General features: G+C 37.5%; 1 protein-coding gene across 3 annotated transcripts; it reads left to right on the top strand.

The window, feature by feature from the left end:
* Nucleotides 1-983: 983 nt before the first annotated feature.
* Nucleotides 984-19,397, top strand: FBXL3 (F-box and leucine rich repeat protein 3). 3 transcript variants are annotated; one of them, XM_036893867.2, is made up of 5 exons: nucleotides 984-1,140; nucleotides 5,368-5,716; nucleotides 8,298-8,420; nucleotides 10,986-11,157; nucleotides 16,926-18,658. In XM_036893867.2, exons 2-5 carry the CDS (start codon nucleotides 5,369-5,371, stop codon nucleotides 17,567-17,569), a joined length of 1,287 nt encoding a protein of 428 aa, XP_036749762.1. In that variant the 5' UTR covers nucleotides 984-1,140; nucleotide 5,368; the 3' UTR covers nucleotides 17,570-18,658. The 3 variants fall into 3 exon arrangements, with proteins under 3 accessions (XP_036749762.1, XP_036749760.1, XP_057350596.1); XM_036893865.2 differs by having other exon boundaries at nucleotides 984-1,322; XM_057494613.1 differs by lacking the exon at nucleotides 984-1,140 and adding an exon at nucleotides 1,422-1,902 and having other exon boundaries at nucleotides 16,926-19,397.
* Nucleotides 19,398-21,329: the final 1,932 nt, after the last annotated feature.

Here is a 21,329-nt window from a genome sequence, read left to right as displayed (position 1 = left end):
GTTTTTTTGAGGGAAGTGGGCGAGTAGACTACTTCCAGGGCATCCCTGCCTCCCAGTCTCTTAGGCAGAGGTCAGACGACTCAGAAGGTATCTTTGGATGGTAAATTACTTTCTTTTTATTTTTCAGGGAGGTGGGAAGGACGGTGCATGATTCAAGTTACGATTTTGCACCTCAGGACACTTTTAACTTTAACAAAACCCCAGTATCCAGAATCCAAACTTAAAACAAGCTAACTAGGTAGCAGTGTACAAAGAATCCTCCATTTACAAAAGGCTTCACCAGAGGTTTGATTTTAAATAATAGCCATCTCCTTTACACGTCCCTCATCGTGTTTCAGAAAGCTATTTAGAAATTTGAGGAGTATACTCCGTAAAGGTGGGCTTTAAAAAAAGTAACTGATGACAAAAACCGTTTGTAGAAAAACTGGAAAATACAAACGTTTAAATATAAAAATCAGTTGTAATCCCAGCGTTACAGTCAATATTCTGATATAATTCCTCCAAGATTTTAACAACCCCCATGCACAAACGGTGTGTGTACACACTTTCGATGCCTGCATTTCAACCCGTGGGTCTCGCAGCGCCGACGAGGCCAGCGGGGAGGTGCCGGGACGCGGAGGCATGTCCGCTGTCGGCGGCTGGGCGATTCTTTTGCCCGGAACCACTGCCGGGCTGCGGCCCCTGGACTCTCCCTCCCTACTTTCTGGGTCTCCGCCCGAAACTTTCCAGTTGCAACAGCAGATGACGACCTGCTTCGGCATCCAGCTAGCTGCAGCCTCCCACTGGCTTCCCAACAAAACATCTCCTAAGAGCGGCAGTCAGTCTCCGCTCGGAGGGCGACCCGCCCTCCTGGAACCGGGAGGCGGAGGCCCTCTCGCGGCGCAGGGCAGCGCGCTCCCGCGTGGGCACGCTGCGGCAGGCACGCGCCCGCCCCCGTCGGGAGGAGACGCGCCTGGGAAAGCGCGCGACCGCGAGCCCCGGGCGCCATTTTGGACTCTGTGTCTGGGCCGAGGCGCCGGGGACGTCTACGCGGTGGCCTTAGCTCTCTGAGGGAGTCTCTCGCGGCGACGAGGGGTCCCGGGAGAAGGACGGCGCGGGCCTGAGAAGGAAGGCTTCTTCCGGGCAGCCAGAGCCGCAAAGGTGGAGCCGCGTTGGCGCCCGCCGGGGGACCAGCGCCTCGAATGCGGGTGGAGCGCGGGGGGCCGCGGCGGCAGGAGCGCGAAGCGGGGGGCCCCGAGGGCCTCATGTGAGAGCCGCGGGACCAGCCGCCGCCGTCCCCGGAGCCCGGGCTGGCGCGTGGGGAACGCCGCCCCCGGCAGCAGGTAACGGTGACGGGCAGGGCCGCAGCCCCGCTGGGACGGCCGGGCGGGCGCGCCCGCGACCTGTGGGGGCGGCGGGGCGGGCCGGGGGTGCAGGGCCGCCCCTCGGCAGCGTCGGGCGGGACGCGGCGCGTGCTCGGACCCGAGGGCCGGCTCGGGGGCGGTTCCCCGCGGTGCCCGCCCCAAAACCTGTCAACAAGGCGTGGTGCGAGTGCGCCGGCCACGGGCCGCCCAGCCGGGCCGTCGCCGGGTTTTATTACCGCGGCAGGGCTTGGCGGCCGGAACCTTAGAGCTCGCGCTCCGTAGGGCTTTTCCCGGCGTCTGATACGCCTGTGCCTGCAGCTTGAGAAATGAGAGCCATTAAGGTGTCAGAGACTGCCCAGGGCAGGGCAGGGTGCAGGAGAAACGTCAGGGACAGGCAGTCCGTGGAGGCGGCGCAGGGAGGCGGGCACGCCCCGGGCCGCGTAGCCAAGTGGAAAACTTGGTCAACTTGTGATGAGCAGCTTCGCGCCTGTTTGTGGCGGGCTTTCAGGGGTCAGGAGGCAGCCTATTAGATGATCGGCCTGCATCTCCAAGCTAAGAGGTGAGATTCCTATGATATTGTTGCCGGCGATGTTCAGTCGAGAATAGCCCTGATCGTTTAGTTACAGTTTTTTCCCCTCCTATTCCTGAAATATTTATAAAACTACCATTGACTTCCTGGTATCTACAAAATGACCACTAGACACATTCTCACCACCTCCCTACTATCTGCTTCTAAGAGTTCATCTTTTTCCACTGTTTTATTTTTGTATTTGCCAAAGAATGCTAATTTTGATAAAGAGTCAGAACATAAATGGAAAGAAAATGTGAACAGGCTTTTTAGAGCAAAATACAAATGGGCTTTTAAAATTACTCCATTCCCAGTGTGCCTAATACAAGAAGGGACACACGGCTAAGAGTTCTCTTCGCCCTTAGTTGACTTCCCTTGAGAGTGTAGAGAAATGTTAAAGAGTTCATTTACTGCCTGTGCTACTCAACTAATCTGTAGTCTTCCCTCATTAGTTTGCTTTTTGGGTCTCTATGCTAATAGTAGTCCCTTACCAAATGCTGTAGTGGCCTAAGTTACATCAATTATTTGGGGCTTGGAAAAGTTGCAGTTTGAAATTGAACTACTAGAACTCTGAAGAAGCCTGGTTTTGGTGCCCTACAAAGTCTTAATGACGTTTGTTCTCCAGCTTCCTCCAACGCACTTCTGCTGTAATACAAGAGCTGTTTCTCTTTGACTAAAATGTAGGAGGTAAATAGTCCATTGAAGTAAATTCTTTGCAAACTGCAACTTCTATTTAAAAAATAGAATTGTTTAATTTTCTATACAGCAGAGCTTCATGTGTAAATAGATTTAATAAAATACTTTCTTGAAAGCAGTATATATATATATCTTTGGATGAATAACTAAGATCATCTTGAAAAAAAACACTTTTAAAAATTGTATTAGTTGCCGACTGTGTTCTTCTATGTATGACAAATTACAGACTTGTTCAGCTGTTCATGAACTAGTAAGCGCTTAAAATATACTTTGGTGATCAAAAGGTCTTTTATCTAAACCAAGCGATACTACTTTTCAGTGTTGCATATTTCTTTTTAATATGCCAATTGTTTTTTTCCCCTCAACTCGGAAAGGTATTGAAATATACTTATTTAAAACAGGGCTATAATAGACAAAAGAAAGTGTCGTTAGAATCAGCAAAGTATTAGCAAAGATAATTATGTGAATAGGCTGTCTTTTTTTTTTTTTTAATGTCTGTATACTCTAAAGTAAAATGAATCATGCCATCTTTAACTTGGGTGGTTATCGTTTTAGAAGACTTTTCCCCAGAAACAGCAATCTACATTCTATAATAAGGAGTAGAAATTACAAAGAAGGCCTCATTCTTTTCTGAATCTCTGTATCTCAAAATTCTGAGTAGTTTTAGGTAGTCAGAAGAGAAATTATAAGCCCTGGGTAGCAAACTCTTTGTTCTTTGACCCAAAATTTATTTGCTAAAATTAAAGTAAGCCTTCAGGGTAAGTTAAAGCAGAAAAATGGGTCATAATGACAATGTTATTTCAACCTCTAGTGGGACATTATTACTCAGAGAGGTTTTTTTTTAATATTATAGGTTGTGTTGTAGATTATACTACCTCTTTAATAAATGTGTATTTAAAAATATATTCTTGGATTCACATACAAGTTTTAGTCTTCCATGAAACAACCATCTTGGCCATCACCTCTGTCATTGTGTTTTCTCCCTTTCCCCTGCTCAATAGGATGTACATCATTTACTTCACTTAATTCACATAGCTGAAAATAGGGGCAGTGAGGAATGGGCAGTTTATTGTGTAGGTGCAAGACCTGGGCTGATTTTAATGGCATGAAGGCCAGGGGCCTCTTCTGTGCTTTCTTTCCAGGCCCTAATCCTTTCACAAGTTTATTAGCTACTGGATAGAGAGTCTACAGAGACATATTTAAGACTCATGCATATGCACAGCCTTTGTCAACACAAGAATCAGAAATTCTTATAAAGCTGATATGCCAGGAGGAGGGAGTTGGAACAACAAGCCAACCTTTTAAGAAACTTCAACCAAATATCCTAATCCAAACTACCACCCTGCCAGAACTGCTCTCAAGAAACAAATGAAAAGTACTGTAGGCCCTAAACTTGAGGAGCTCTAGTGAATGGTCTGAAGTTACCCCATTTAGTGTAGAGAGCCTATGATGCTTGTTTTTCCAAATAACAAATCAAGACCTTTTTATCTGATTACAGTAAAATTGACACTAGAAGAAATGTGAAAAATATGGAGAGGCATATTGGGATAAAGAATTCACCTGTAATCTCACTGCTGTATTATAAATATCCCATTCACTATTATAACTACATTAACTATATTAATGTAGGGAATCTACTTCCAATGTGTATTTCTCCTACAAAAAGTATGTGTTCTGGTGCGTGCTTGCACATGCACACAAACCCAAACATGCACACTTTAAGACAGAAATAACCATCGTTTGCCTTCTGGTTGGTAACCTCTGTTTTTACTCTGTTGTACTCTAAATCCTTTTTAAAAAAAATGAAGCAAGTGACCTAAACCAATACATTTCTGGACTGCTTTCCTATACCTGAGTTCAGCAATCCTTTATCTCCTCTCAAAAACCCTAATGCTATTTAATTCCTCACAAGAGCCCTCCCTGTTGTTATTCCCACTTTACAAGCTAAGCACAGGAAGGCAGCTAGTGAGTTAAAGCAGCATAACCAGTGAGAGGTAGAGCCAGGATTCAATCTAGGGAGCTTGATTCCAGAGCACATTCTCTTTAACCATACTACTACTTTGCAACAAAAAGACTATTTTCAAGGAACAAATGGAATGAGGGTAGTACAAATACATAGAATAAATACATACCTGTTATTCAGAAATACAACTTGGGGAGCCCATTGTAATACTAAGTGATGTTTTGGGAGAAGAAACCAAACAATGCATGTGAGTGATGAATTTGCTTATTTTAAGCAGAAATTGGGTCTGGCAGTAACACACATCATAGACTATTCAGTGTGGAAAGATCAGTTGGCTGCTTGCTTAATTCATACCGTCTTTGGAGGTTCCTGGGACTGTGGTCTACCTTAAATTCAAGAAACTCAAATTCAGCAGGTATCCTTAAAACGACTTTTAAGAAACATTTAGAAAGTGTCACTGTAGGTTCTTATGTATTCCTTTTAGTTGACAAGTTTTGAAATACAAATTCTTGGTTTAGTTTCACAGTCATGATAAGCTTCTCCCCCATGTAGTACAGTATAAATATAAATGTTTAAAAACTGTATAGAATTTGTAAAATGACCGTTGGTCTCCACTGGCATTTTTCATTATACTTTGTTTTGATACTCTTCTCCTTGACTTACTCGTCCAGTTCTTTCTGCATGTTTGTGTTTGTATTTATAAACACATATATACAAATTTCAGTGACAGAAGAATGAATTTTAGGTTTATTTCTGTTCATAAGTATGAAAAAAAAATGATGCATTTTTCTGACTAGGATGAAACGAGCAGGAAGAGATAGTGACCATAATTCATCAGAAGAAGGTACTGCAGAGAAGTCCAAGAAACTGAGGACTACAAGTGAGCATTCTCAGACTTGTGATTGGGGTAATCTCCTTCAGGACATTATTCTCCAAGTATTTAAGTATTTGCCTCTTCTTGACCGTGCTCATGCTTCACAAGTCTGCCGCAACTGGAACCAGGTATTTCACATGCCTGACTTGTGGAGATGTTTTGAATTTGAACTGAATCAGCCAGCTACGTCTTATTTGAAAGCTACACATCCAGAGCTGATCAAACAGATAATTAAAAGACATTCAAACCATCTGCAGTATGTCAGCTTCAAGGTAATACTCTAAATCCTTTTTAAAAAAAATGAAGCAAGTGACCTAAACCAATACATTTTCTCATATCTTTAAAATACTGCCTTTTTAGAGGAAGTACTCAAAGATTTAGAATTATCATTTATTGTAAAAGTAATTATACTTGAGCTAAAGTCCTCCATTTTATTTTACTTATTAATAATTTCTTAAGAGAGCAGAGGCAATCACTAAGTAATTACAAATGGTTGACCAGAGCTGTCAATTACATTGAAGTATTGCAAATACATTTTAGGAAAACTCAATATATAATAAAATTTTTAATGAGATTATTATTGAACTTTTTTGCTGTTCAGTCCCTCTCTGATAGGGACTGAGTTTTGCTTATTGATGGCCTTATAATATGGGTCTTCAAAGAAAAAGGAGATCAACTTTATGTAAAAGGTTTAGATGAATGTATTCTGGGGAGAAATAGAAAAAGGTACGTGGAAGAATGCTAAAGAGAACCGTTTTTGTCTCCATTGCTGGAAGTTATGTACTGGAAATCATGCAGTGATGAGATAAATGAAGTAGGGTGGCTTCTTGAGATTCTGAGTAGTGACTTATTTGAGTACAGAGGCTTGTATGCTTTGTTTTGTGGATGAATAATGGAATGTGGGCATAGTTACTAAATCCTTAATACTGATAATTATTTTTGAAAATTAACACATGAATACCTGATTTACTTACATGTAACCATTGTTCATCAGTTCAGGTTAAACCTAGATAAAGCACTGGTTCTTAACCCAGAGTTCCTTGCCATAACTAAAGTCTTGTCTGCTCCCAAGAATATCCTTCCTTCTTAGATGGAGATTACTTGCTTGTTCTCTCATATGTGTCTGAGGAGGAGAGTTTGCTGAGGGGAATGGTTGGGTGTATTATGGTCATCTTCTCAGAAAAAATGCACAAATGTACTCAGGCCACTGGCAATAGAATTGCTAGGTGTAGCAAATAAAAATAGAGGCTGCCTAGTTATATTTGAATTTCAGGTAATCAACAAATTTTTGGTATAAATACATCCTATGCATTATTTGGGACATACTTAGTATTTATTTAGTTGGATGTCTTGTGAATTATCTGGAAACCCTAACTGGGGGCATGCGGTGGGAGAATCAAACACGAAATTCCATGAACTCCTCGTGTGTTTTCCCTTCCTCACCTTCCTGTGGAAAAACCTGGAGAGCCTTCCCTTTAGTTTGTCATTCTTCATTTGTCTGGGAGGTTATAATGGTAAATCCTATTTAAAAATTAGTGTAGTATGTTAATCCCATGGGTCTTATAGACCAGTTCTGTCCAGTGGTACCAGTGGATTGGCTGGGTCACTCTTCTATAGTCTTGTGACACAATTCAGCTGTGTCCAACTTGCATAACCCTCACAAAAGCACTTGTCCTATAACTTCACACATTTTTATTACGGATTGTTAATTTTCCTGAGGAAATAATTACTGATTTGCAGAAAGAGCCACATCATAGGATTTTTTTGAGTTCTTTTGATATTTGTGTTTAATCATCACTGACTGTAAACCAAAGAGGTTTGCAGTGAGAATTATTAGTGTTGAACAGTTCTCAAAATTTGTATCAGAAACACCTGAAGTGCATGTTAGACAAAGATTGCTGGGTCCTATCCCCAGAGTTTCTGTTGCAGATGGTCTGGGTTGGGCATGAGAATTTGCATTTCTAACAAGTTCCCAAGTGATGTTGATGCTGCTTGTCCTGGAACCTCACTTTGAGAACCACTGGTGTAGAAAAACAGCCAAAGGAGAAAATTATAGACAGCTCTGAAAGTATTATAAATCCGTGCATCAGTTTTACAACTAGCTCTTCAGAACATTTTTGGGTTCAGGTAATGTGCATCAGTCTGGAAATTAAAGTAATGATATTTAACTATTTTGTTGTAAGATGCTTTGTAGCCTAGGGAACAACTTCTGTTTTGATAAAAGAGCTCCTCCTTCTATCCTTGAGTTTTTTGCCACTTCACCCTTCCCCCCAGGAAATTTCTCAGCAGAAGAGTGCTTGGGAGCAGCTGTGTCTCACTTGGTTCAGATTTTTATGCTTGACTAGTTAGAGGCCCTCATTTTGCTTCACATTCATCTTTCCATTAATTACATTAATGATGAACCCCCAAGTTGTGGTTCATTTGCACTTTCTGAGTAAATATTCATTCAGTTTCTGTTATCTTGAAAGGTATACCATATACACTGTATTTACATGTGTGATTGGATCCACTACCAAGCATAGCATCATTTTTCAAATAATACTTTAAATTCATGTATTCATAGGGATATATATTATATAGTTGGTTTGGCATAAGTCAACGTAAAAGCCAAGTCCTTTTATCATTAAATATATATCTTAATCATAATGAAAGTTAAGTCTTGACAGCCTTTATAATCTTTTAGGGAGACTCAGAAAAGGCTGACTTTGTATGTGAGAGTGGATGATTAAAATAATATTAATTATTTAAATTATAATGCAGTAAACGAATAACTGTTTCTTGTTTCTGTAAAATTGAGATACGCACAGAGAAAATGTAAATATATGCATGTGTAACGACATTTTCTTTTCTAAGGTGGACAGCAGCAAAGAATCAGCTGAAGCAGCTTGTGATATATTATCGCAACTTGTGAATTGCTCTTTAAAAACACTTGGTCTTATTTCAACTGCTCGGCCAAGCTTTATGGATTTACCAAAGGTATCTGCTGGTTTTGTTTTGTTAGATGTTATTGAGAAATCTAGTGATATCCTACATGCATTTCTTTTACTGACAATAGGAGTATGAGAAAAGTAGTTATGTATAATGGAAAACTAGTTACTATTTAGAATGTTAAGCAATAGGATTTTTTTAAAAAGCTTTTGCTTTTTTTTGTCACCTTGTGCTTTAGGGGTAAGGTTAAAGGGAGAATGAATTCAGAGAGGATTTTGTAGGAAGTACTAAAAGAGACAGAATAAATGAGTAAAAGCGAGAAACAAGCATGGTAGAGAAAAGAGCCATATAGATGCTCCTTTTTGAAATGTCAGAGCAGATTGGTGAAATTATAATCAAAGAAAAGTGTCAGTATTGACAGAGCAGGTGTAGCTTACTTTTATAAAATCTTCTTGTAAGTGTGTAAAGATGTATTTTTGAGCAAAGTTAGGATCAGTACAGCTTGGATTAATTTATAGACTTTAAAGACAAGTTGTTTTTTGATAAAGAGTTAATTTATATCATGTATGTTCTAACATGATCGTGCATCTAACTATGGATAGTCTCTCTCATAACTGTTCTCTTAAAATAGAAAAGTAAATGGTGTTAGAAAGGCAACTGATAAAGTCCCCTAAGTATGTTAATGTTCAATAGGTTACTATCCAACAGTAATTTGAAGGTTTTTTGAGACAGAAAGTAAAATATACTTCTTTAACAGTTTACTAGAATGACTAAATTGAGTGTATATGATAACCCAGGTGGTTCAAAGGAATATCAGTAACAAGTGTATCACCATTGATTTCAAAGTCTTAAACTGATTTTTTTTAAAGTTCATTAAATGTATGTATTTGAGATAAAATGTTTACCTCGTATGTAAAATAGGGAAATGGGCAAGACAATCTCTGTTCATTTCAACATTTTAAGATTTTAGGCACATGAGTTAGATGACTGGTTCTCAAACTTGTTGTGCATAAAAATGTGAGGAACTTCAAATTTTGGACTACTATCCCTATTCCAAATTTCCCCTTCCTAAGTAAGAGCAGTCAAGGTTATTCAGATGAAAATGGTTCAAGGGCCTCACTCTAGGGAACACTGAGTTATATGTGTGGTAGCACCTCATTCAAGCTTCACATGGGAAATGAAGTGTTGTGACTTGATTTTCTGTGTACTGACATAGTTAAAAAAACTATATATACAGTGTATATAAAACATACCTTATTAAGGTATGTTGAGCATAATCTCCTTTTTTTACTTACCACGTGGGATTATCATTATGCATCTCTAGTACTAGTGCTGTGCTTACATGTAGTAGTTTTGCCTTTGGGAAGCCTTTGGGAACTGTTAGTCCATCTAGAACTGCTTCCTTATTAACCAGGCTTAGGATGCTTTTGCTGCTCTTCTGGGTTTTTTTCCTATTATGGCTTTTGTAGAAGATAGAAGTAGGATGTTGCTATATTCTAGAAATCTGGGAGAACTGAAAAGAATATGGAAGCAGTATATTTGACCAGAGATAAATTTGAGGAAAATGGGAAAAAGAAGGCAGTGGTGCAGTTACGAGTATTCTAATGACAAAGTGTGATTGTATAAGACGAGTATGATCTAAAAATATTAGGAGAAAGATGTTAACATTTAAGAAGGTAAAGTTGACATAATCAAACTTTAACCTGTTATTTAATCACAGTAGACAAAAAGAAAAGTGACCGAGAACATTAGTGTTTTATTGTACTGTCTTGGCTGTTAGCTTGCCCTTAGCCCTTTTCACTGCTGTAGTGAAGCTCTAAAGCTAAGTGGAGGATGAATTGGTTACATAGGGTAAGTTGTTGGAGCATGTATTGGCTCTGTGTACCTGGATTCTTTGTCTATTGGTTTATGGCTGCTCTGCTCTGATTCAGAGTCTGATCCTAAGCATACTTTGACCATGCTTTAATTCCTGCTTCTCTACAGTGGTTCCTTTAGGTTGGATCTCGTATCTAACAAATACTTGTATGTATATAATAAATACAGTGATAATAATTGGCACATTTGTGAAAAAAATACATTAAAGTAGGCTTGAAAATATTGTAGATAACTTTTATAGGATTTTAAATTTGGGATTTTAGTTATGATTTTGGTTATTTTAGAATCCAATTTTGTATAAGCTTCTGTATTTCAGTAAGTCTTCTGTAGCTTCCAAATTGCTTGTTATTCTAATTTGTAATGATTATGCTAAGTTATTACTATAACACTAGAGTAGGGTTTCCAGATAAGGTGATGTGAAGTGTCTGAGAAGCACTATTATCCTGGATTCCATAATTCCTCTTTTTACTTACCGGTAATTTTTGTGATTTAGAGACCCTCATCCTGAGGCTTGAAATCTTCCCCCACCCCCACATGTAAAAAGACTCTTCTCGAAGATGGCAGATAGTGACCTGTCTTTTTTACCATACTTCTAACAACAGGGTGATGGGATGCTACCCCTTACAGTTAAGGAATATATTGCTCGGGTTCAGATGAACCATGTGTGTATTTATATGAAAACCTTTCAATTCTTATTTGTAAAAATTGAAACAATGTTTTAATATTTTTGCTTTTCAGTCTCACTTTATCTCTGCACTGACAGTTGTGTTTGTAAACTCCAAATCCTTGTCCTCGCTTAAGATAGATGATACCCCAGTGGATGATCCCTCCCTCAAAGTACTGGTGGCCAACAACAGTGATACACTCAAGCTGCTAAAAATGAGCAGCTGTCCTCATGTCTCTCCAGCAGGTATGTTGTAGTTTTTTTGTTTTTTTTTTACCAGCTAACACTTCAGTAAAATGTATTGATGTGTTTATCAAATTAACAAAAATTGTGATCATTAACGTTGAAGGGAGTTAATATGATTACTTTCTTGGCATAAAAATATTTTTCATGTCATAATACCATAGCTTGAGTTCTGTAGCACTCCTCGCCTAAACACTTTCAATTATTTTCTGATCTCCTTATTTGGCAACTTATGTCCAATCTGTGCTAGAAAATGAATAAATTAAAAAGAAAGTACAAGGAAAGGGCAGTATGAGGTCTGCCTGCGGTACCTCTTTAGGTGAAATAGAATTTTCTCTAATTGCAGTTGAGCTAACAGGATAGATTTTGAGTCAGAGCAATCTCATAGTTGCTTTTCTTCTCACTTTATAGAGGGAGAAGAGTTGTGGTGAAGTTGTTGCCTTTCATTTTGCAAGTTAATGCTTTTCCTAAGTTGAATTTTGGAGCCAGGAGCCCATCAAATGGGTGAATAGCATTATAAAAGCTCTTCCCAACTTATCTGGTATAGCATGTTCTAAGCATTATTACATTATTCATTTTGAGGTCATTTAATTCCAAACACTTAGTATTACTGTCTCACTGCTGACTCATCATCCCACTGCTGACATCACTCCCCAAGTGCTTCAGCTGTGTTATTTGGGAAGCCTGTCTTTTAAGAGACAATGTTAAATCCCAATCTCTCTACAGAGCACTTCCCATCTTCTGGACATAACTAAAGCCTGACTTTCCTCCCAAAAATGATTCCCTCTTCGGTGGAGATTACTTGCTCATTCTCCCAAGTCTCCTACATGGAGAGCCTTGGTGATGGGCATGGCTAGGTCTATTCCATTATTTTCCTAGCTTCCTTGGCCACTTCTAGACTATCAGTGATGGTGACAATCTAAATAAAATAGAAGTTGAGAAGAGTGGGCTTTGGCAGTTAACTTCCTGTGTGACCTTGGTCACATTTTACTATGCACTGTATAGGTTTGCTCTGAGAGTAAGGTTCATACTTCACAACTTCAGAGTGTACAAGGTCCTTTGTCCCCTGATCTTCACCTCTCTAATCTTGTTACTCACTCACAGGTAGCTTTTACATAAGCTCTACATAACTACAGTTTACATAAGCACTACATAACTACAGTTCTTTGTACCTCTGTGTGTGCCCAATATACTATACCTTGTTTATGACCTTTTTTTTCCTCCTTCTTCATCCAGCTAACTAGCCCAGCCTTCAAAATTCAGCTCAGGTCTTCCAGTTTTGTTCCTGTTTCCTCTGCCTATCTGGTTTAGATCCCCTACCTGTGGTTTTCATAGCACTCTGAACGTACTTGTAGTATTTACAAGTTTCTGGTTTCTCTCTGTGACTGTCAGTTCATTATTCTCTTTATCCTGGTACATCCTATGTTTGTTTATTTTTATTAAATGTACACATCAATTCTGATAGTATAGCATAAGCTTACTTGGTCTTATCTAATGACTTTTGGACTAATTGGGAGGGGAAGAGAAAGAACTTATAGTACTTTTTAATTTAAGAGTGTAATTGTAGATTTTAATTTAGAATTTAACATATTCATGTATTTTCTTTCTACCCATACTTTGCATATTACAGTTTCTTTTTTTAAGATAAAATTGAGGGCTGTTTTCTACTTTCTTCTCTGAACATTTTATCAAACTTTTTTCCATTTCATGTAGTCCTTGTAATCATCTTCCTGGGCCTGAAGGTACTATTTGACACTAGTGACTGTTGCTTCTTTGATACCATACTCTTGATTTTTCCTTCTTCCTCTCTGATTGTTCCAACTCTGTTTCCTTTGTTGGCTTTTCTGTTTCTTAAAATTTGATGTTTCACTGTGTTCTGTACTGGTCTTTTTTTCTGTGTAAACTCTGGGTTGTATCATTGTCATCTGTGGCTTCAGTTACATTCTATATGTAAATACCTTCTACTTTCGGTGTCTCTGGAACTCCAGAGCTATGTGTTAAGCTGCCAGTGGCCCAGTGCCTCTAGAATGTCTCACTAATAATTCAGACTAATGAACTTATTTTTCCCAAAATCTGCTTTTCCTTTTTTACTATGTCATTGAGTCCATCTAGTTGTCTGGAACCTGACAGACACCCTTAATTCCTCCCATCCTTACTTTAGCTATATCCATTTAGTCACCAAGGTCTGGTGACTCCATCACTGAAATATGCCTTGATATCTATGCTGTGGACTGAATGTTTCTGTTGTTCCACCTGCCCTCATTCATATACTGGGTCCCAATGTAGTGATATTAGGAGGGTGGGGTCTTCGAGGGGTGATTAGGTCATAGGGGTGGAATCCTCATAAATGGAATTAGTGACCTTAAAAGAAGTGACAGGAGAGAGATGATATCTCTTTCTGCCATGTGAAGGCACAGTGAGAAGATGGCCATCTGCAAGGCAGGAAGAGATGTGGCTCTCACCAGGACCTGACCATGCCCAGTCCCCTCATGTTAGGCTTCCAGCTCCAGAACTGTGGGAAATGTTTATTGTTTAAGCCACCCATCTATGACACTGTTCAGCAGCCCAAACTGACTAAGACACTGTACCTTTCTTCATCTCCACTCTTACTACTGTACTCCAGGCTCCCAAAATCTTCTGCAGTACCCTCACACCTGATTTCCTAACCTGCACCCTTGCTCTTCACTGATCTAATTTCATGCTATATCCAGAGTAATCTTTCTAAAATGTAAATCTGGTATTTTTTTCTCCAGTTTCCTTCAAAACTTCTCACTATATTTCTGATTAAGAGCCAAACTCCTTATCGAGGCTGACATGGTCCCATACAATCTGGCCCTTGCCTACTGTTAGATACTCTCTTACATGCATATTGTGAGTTACACTCTTCAGTTCTGAGAACATTTGTTTTTTCTTCCATGTCTGGGTGTTCACACAGAAAACACGATTTACTTTCCTTCTCCCCTCAGCTTTGTCCCAGCTTGATTCTTCTAATTCTTCAAGTCTCACTGTGTTAGTTCTGGGAAATCTTCACTGATTCCCTTTTGACTCCTAGGACATTCTTGTTTTATTATCTGCTGCCTTATATTAGGATAAGGATGTCTTTCTTACTCCTTCACCATCCTGGCACCAGTGCTTGGCATGCAAGACACTCATTTATTAGCAGCTGAACTAATGGACATTTAGTTACTTGATAGTCTGTCTTGTTGATAAGCCAACATTTGCCAACATACAACTCTTTTAAGGTTGGACACTTGTTTCCACATTTTTGCTGTGATTAAAAAATTAACTATTTTGGCACATAGCAGTGTACTTCTATTAATTACTTCCTGAGGAAAAATTATTAAGAAATGAAAGAACTAGGTTTAAGGGTTTGGATCTTTTTTATGCTTCTTGGTGTGTGTTTCCCCCCTCAAATGAGTTGTATGAATTTATAATACTACCAACTATGGTATCAAGCATGTATCAGTATTTCTTCTTATTATTACCAAATATCCTATTGCATCTGTTGATCAGTTCAGTCGATGGAAATTTAGGTTGTTTCCACTTTTTTAAAGTACTGCTGCTATAATGTGTGAACATATGCTTTAATTTCTCTTGGATATCTACCGAGGAGTGGAATTTCTGAATCATATAGTAACTCTGTTTAGCCATTTGAGGAACTGCCAGACTGTTTTCCAAAGCAACTGCACTGTTTTATATTTCCATTAGCAGTGTATGAGGATTCCAGCTTTTCAACATCCTCCCCACCACTTGTTAATTTGTCTTTTTGATTATAGCCATTCAGTTGGGTATGAACTGGTATCTCCTTGTGGTTTTGATATGTATTTTCTTGATTACTCAAATACTTTTTCATGTAGTTACTGATCATTTGTGTATCTTCTTTGGAGAAATGTCTATTCATATCATTTGTCTGTTTCAGTTATTTGACTTTTTATTATTGAGTTGTAATAGTTACCAGTTTTATCTTTGTCACTATTTTGTGTTAAGTACTTAAACACTTGTAAGTATGTATAACTAACAACTACCAATACAGCAGGTTAAATCTACACCTGCTTAGTAGTGCCACAGTTCTGTAGGACAGAGTTATAGGCAAGGCTCAGCTGGCTTCTCTGCTTGGCCAGAGAAGCTCTCAATCTGACTTCTTTTGCAACAGGCCAGAGAAAAACTCAGCACTAGCGGGCTCATGCAATTAGATTAGAACCACCTTCATAATCTTATTTTAAAACCACCTGTGCTACATAACATAATCATGGGAGTAATGTCGTACCACATTTATTAGAGGTTCCAGGAATTAGGAAATCTTGGGAACTGCTTTTAGAATTATGCTTGCCACAACTACTTAGTAGTTATCCAGTGCTATCTCATGTCATTAATATGTATAGGTCTAAAATATGCATCTTCAGTTAATATTTCTTATGTGTTTTCTTTTTGTATCAGGCTTTATGAGATTGCAAAGAACAGAGATGCTCTGGTTACCTTGGGTGATCAGGGTTTATTTCAAAATACAGACATGCCTTGTGGAGAATAGAAATTGCAGTAGCTGAATAGCGAAGCACAGATACCATTTTTGTCCCTCTTCTGGTGACTCTCTTACTGGTGATTCAGTTTATCTTTTCACTGAGTCTGTTGGCTCTATCATCTTCCCACTGCCCTGAAGCTTTGGCTTTTTAGTAGCCTGTGTCTTGTCACTTCTTAAGTAGTTAAGCACATGAAGAGTCACTCAGTCTGTGTTTGAATTTCAGCTTTGCTGCCTTTAGCTAACTGCCTCAATTTCAAAATAGAAATACTTATTTTTCTAGATTTTTCTGAGTATCTGTGGGATAACATCCCAAGAACCTAACATCTTGTACAGCAAATAGTAGATAATGTGTTTTCCTGTTGCTGTCGTCGTTTCTAATGCAAATGAGGAATGGAGTGTGTCATTTAATCGGATAGTATAGGGTCTGTCTGAGGCAGAGTTCTTAATCTTGGCTGCCTCAGAGGTCAGATACTGACCTTTGGTAAAATCATGTGCTGTTAGGGGGCTTGGGGCAGTTTTGAAGCATAGTGCCCTTATTATAGAGAACCTTTTACAGAACTGCTTTCTGGGTATGTTAGAACTTTAAAAGTTTTGTGTTATTTCCATTAATATGTGAATTAGGTTGTTACCTTTTGACTCATTTAATCTAGTGGTATCTTGGTATATTTTTCTTGGACATTTGACAAGCACTTGAGCACTTAAAAACTCTGTTGCTCATTTGGTGGAAATATTTTTATTTTTCAGAAGTTTAGTTACATGAATCACATTTTATTTGGTTTTACCTTTTTTATTAGGATTAGGTTTAAAATTTTTTTAAATATCCCTTGGCTTTCTGTAGCAATGATCACATAATTTTTCTTGGCTTAACCTATAAGTTTGGTGTTACTAACAAGCTTTTTTAAAAAATATGATACTGTTCATGAATATAAAACTTAGTCATGGTATATTTTTAAATGATAAAGTTATTTAGTAATATTTGATAATTTTTCTGAGTTGATAATTGAGCATTTTTTTAAGGTATCAGATTTAGAATTGGTCTCATTTTCTTGTAGACAAAATAGTAATTGATTTTTAAATGTTTGTAACTTTCTGCTAGTTCAGCCATACAACTGAATTTTAAATTGTATATCTTTGTGGTAATGGAAAGGAAATATGGTAAATTTTATTGTGGGATATGTACTTGAATTAAGTTTTGAACAGATGATAAACTTGTATAGAAGTTTGTAAATAATTAGGTCTTTTTTCTTTCAAGGTATTCTCTGTGTGGCTGATCAGTGTCATGGCTTACGTGAACTGGCCCTGAATTACCACTTATTAAGTGATGAATTGCTGCTTGCTTTATCTTCTGAAAAACATGTTCGATTGGAACATTTGCGCATTGATGTAGTCAGTGAGAATCCTGGACAAACACACTTCCATACCATTCAGAAGAGCAGCTGGGATGCTTTCATCAGACATTCACCCAAAGTGAACTTAGTGATGTATTTTTTTTTATATGAAGAGGAATTTGATCCATTCTTTCGGTATGAAATACCTGCCACCCATCTTTACTTTGGGAGATCAGTAAGCAAAGATGTGCTTGGCCGTGTGGGAATGACGTGCCCTAGACTAGTTGAACTAGTAGTGTGTGCTAATGGATTACGGCCACTTGATGAAGAGTTAATTCGCATTGCAGAACGTTGCAAAAATCTGTCAGCTATTGGACTAGGGGAATGCGAAGTCTCATGCAGTGCCTTTGTTGAGTTTGTGAAGATGTGCGGTGGCCGCCTGTCTCAGTTATCCATTATGGAGGAAGTATTAATTCCTGACCAGAAGTATAGTTTGGAGCAGATTCACTGGGAGGTGTCCAAGCATCTTGGTAGGGTGTGGTTCCCAGACATGATGCCCACTTGGTAAAGACAGAATGATGTAGAGCATGATGAATAGCACCTTAACTTTTAAGCATACTGTATTATAATAAAAGTTTATTTCCTGTAGTTCTGATGTAATGTTACTCTTTTGTGGCATGGAAATTTGATACTTGCATTGAGCATTATAAAAGGACTGTTTATTGGAAGATCCATGGGTCAGATATGTTTCTTTAGCCTAATAACAATCAAATTTCAGAAAAAATTTTTCTAAATGTGGTTCAGGTCTGAAATTAATAACCAGGTATAAAGATTAAATATTTTACAGCTGAAGGAAATAAAACCTATATATTATAATATCCAAGAAGTATTAATAGGTTTTCCAAAGTGTTATGTTCTCTATGCATTTATTAAAAATGTAAAGTTGACATTTTAGGGTTTTCAGTTATACATACACCTGTTATAAGGTGTTTAATATAGCTCAGGAAAGTGAGCACTTTGTGAGAAATACATAGGATATATTATATCTAATGAAAAAGATTGGTTGAATGTTCTCAAATGTTACAAAGCTGTTTAAAGAGGTACGTATAAGTAATTGGAACAGTTAGAAAACTGATGTCACACGTTGGGTATTATAGGATAATAAATGGAGCCAAGATCAAATTAAAATAAACAGGAGGAATATGGTGTTTAGCTTTGTATAAACTTTTAGGTTTGCTCTATAATCTGCTAAACCATTTAAATTCTTTTGTGTGATATGTTACTGTGTATGTGGTCCTTGAGGCATCATACATAAAGTAAGGAATGCTTTAACAGTACTCTTTGGTTTTGTTTATCTCTGTTTAAACTAGTTTTAAAATATACAAATTGAAATGAAAAGCTTATCTATTTAAAAAGCAAAACTGAAATAATTCAGGGTAGAATTTAAAAATGTTTATAAATTATTTCCATGAAAGAATATTAGTCTCCAGTGAATTTTTGTGATGGCTCTTTTTTCCATTTTGGAATTACATAGTTATGTAAGTAGAATTTTCAAAAATCATGAGCACCAATGTACAGTTCAACATAAACATTAAAAGAGGATATATGTAAGTTCATAATCATATTTTTGAGTAGTGCTCAATGAACTGGAAAATTTTAATAGAAAAATGTCTGCAGTTTTGTGATTGTTAATTTGGTTAAACTGGTATATTATGTTATTTGTTAGGTAGCATTTTTATTACTTTCATATGAATAAAGGTAATCCATACATTGTAGACTCTGTAAAAACACTAAGTTTGGGGCAACATTTAGTTTTTTTAGGTATACATAAAACTTGATTCTGAGCACTAGTGCCTCGTAGATATTAACCTAAGGGAAATTAGAAGTGATTTACCCCCAATTAATGCTTGAAACTTTTTTAGAAAGCATCTTGGTAGTTATGGAAGCTCACAGTCCTACAGATTTAATCTATTTTTAAAATAGATTACCTTCCTGAGAATAAAGTATTTGGTGATATTCTACACAATTTATCATTGTCAAAAATGATGGTATTTTGGCCACATACAAATGAGAGAAAAAAGGTTGATCCAGACTTGGGAATTAAAAGCAATTAATATAATATTTTCCCCTCTTAGTAAAAAAGCTTTGTATAAGAAATACCTGTGTTAATGAAGTTTTTTTTTTTTCTTTAACAATTTTGGAAAATAGGTATGAGTACATGATCAGTTCTTCTAACCAAAGCTTTATTTGGAATTTACTTTTTGTACAAATTATATATTGCCTGAAACACTTTAAATAATTTACAAGCAAAATGCTTAGCACTTAATTTGTTTATACTGTAAAGTACATGTTAAATGCTTTTACCAATTTGAGAATAAAGATAGTTACTAATGTTGTATTATTACAGTTTTTAAAAACTACCCTAATATATCTACTTTGATTTTAAAACAAGTCCACTTTATAAATTCATGGTTTTAGTTCTGAATCCACATATATATAACATTTAATATTAAATAATGTTTATGGTAGAATGGTTGTTCCGGAGATACAAGATTAGGCAAATGGAATCTATTCTTGAAATTAGGTCTGATGTCTAAAGCGATAGGAAATTAAAAATTGACAATGAAATTTTTCCAATTTTGTAAAAAAAATGGTTAAATTAAAATAAGGAATACATTTACATTTTGAGTAAGAATTTATAAAACATTATTTCATCATGCATTCGAATAATAGTTTTTTTTTTATATTTATGGAACACCTTAAGATAGAAGGGAGAGGTTGCTGTGAAGCAAGCTCAGGTCTGAACTAGGTCCTTTAGAAAGCTGTAAGTAAGCTCTACCCCATACACAGCTAGGAGCAATCTTGGTACAGATTCCAGTCCCACTTTATCTGTGGGTCTCGTTTTAATGTTACCAAGCCAATGGGAAAAAACTTTAGTGCTTGCTGACACCCTAGTTTCCTTTAAAAAATGACCTACATCATATGATATATAAAAAAGGACACAAGCCTTTTACTCCAGAAAGTGAAATAAGAGCATAACCTTAGCATAATCAGTCCGGTAAAGGAATATAATAAGATTGGCAGCCTATCTTGTTATAACGGGGGAGAAAATGTAGAAAGGAGTGTGAGGAGCAGGAAGTGACTTGACAATAAAAGGTAGATATGAGGAAGATGCTAGAAACAAACTTTGGCCAGCCGATTTGCTTTTGGCTGTTAAGAGGGGGGAAAAAAAGCATGTGTGTGGTTTTGGGACATTCTTCTTTGTATAACATACCAACGATTTCTTTTAAAAAGTCAAGTTACCTTAAAAGAACTAGAGTCCCAGAGAATTCATTAAGTGCCACCAGAGCAGGTTATATATATAAAACTGGATGGAATTTCCTAAGTCTTTTGCCTTTTCTTTTATTTCTAAGAAGGGGCCAATATTGAGGGTTCCAAATAATGGAAGTTGAGTAGTTATTTTCACCTTTTGACTATTTTCCTGTATCTACAAAAATATATTTGATGACACTTTTTGGGTATACTTAACCTAAATACTAAACCAGAATTAGTGAGTGAGGATACATTTATTCTAAAGCCCTAATATATTTCAAACTTCAACAAAATGGTTTGTCTTAGAAATTGAGGAAATTGAACTACATTTACAATGTAAAGTACATACAACTTTTTAAGTTACACAGTCATTCAAATGGAAGAAAATTTGTGGCAAATTCCTGCCTTGCCATGTTTTTGTTTCCCAGCTGCCATCTGGAAAGCATGTTCTCCAAAGCCCTGCTTTATCTTGTAAGTACCGTTGAGAGGTTTGATAAATTCTGAAGAAGTACTTTCATGAATGCTATGCTCTCTGTACTGTAGTCACTTGAGTCTGTATGTTACTCTCACAGAATTTCTTCATTTATTAATATCTTTAGGAATAGTGAAAAATCTTGAATGTATCTTTTAACATAACTAGTAGAATTTTGCTTTAAAAGTCAAGTTCCACATAGTCCTCATTTGTCTTTGCTGTGGAACCAAGTTCTGTGATTTATAGTTAACACAAATTTGGCACAACAGGTTTTGCTTGTTAACCCCCCTTGCAGTTCTGGGAATCCAAAATACTGTTTTCTCAGAGCAGTTTTCCTGAGAATCATGTAAAAGTTGGCACTGCCCAGTTTTACCCACTAGATGGTGATAATGAAAAGATACAAGTTTTCTTGTGACATGTTATGAAGAGAACTAGCATGTTAAAGAGGCAAAATTTATTAGGGATATGTAGGCACTATTAACCTGAGTAGATAAGCTGAATGGTAGGCAACGAAAGTTCTCCCCATGTAAGGCTTTACCACTGT

Source organism: Manis pentadactyla, chromosome 17, assembly GCF_030020395.1.
Source record: "Manis pentadactyla isolate mManPen7 chromosome 17, mManPen7.hap1, whole genome shotgun sequence".
NCBI lineage: Eukaryota > Metazoa > Chordata > Mammalia > Pholidota > Manidae > Manis > Manis pentadactyla.
Note: the sequence above shows the minus strand (reverse complement) of the source record. Positions and strands in the feature narration are given on the sequence as shown.

Coding starts and splice junctions, on each gene's coding strand:
- FBXL3 (XM_057494613.1), top strand. CDS start 1,874: ATGATCGGCCTGCATCTCCAAGCTAAGAG. Junction 8,421..10,985: donor GCTTTATGGATTTACCAAAG/GTATCTGCTGGT, acceptor TTTGCTTTTCAG/TCTCACTTTATCTCTGCACT. Junction 11,158..16,925: donor TCCTCATGTCTCTCCAGCAG/GTATGTTGTAGT, acceptor TTTTCTTTCAAG/GTATTCTCTGTGTGGCTGAT.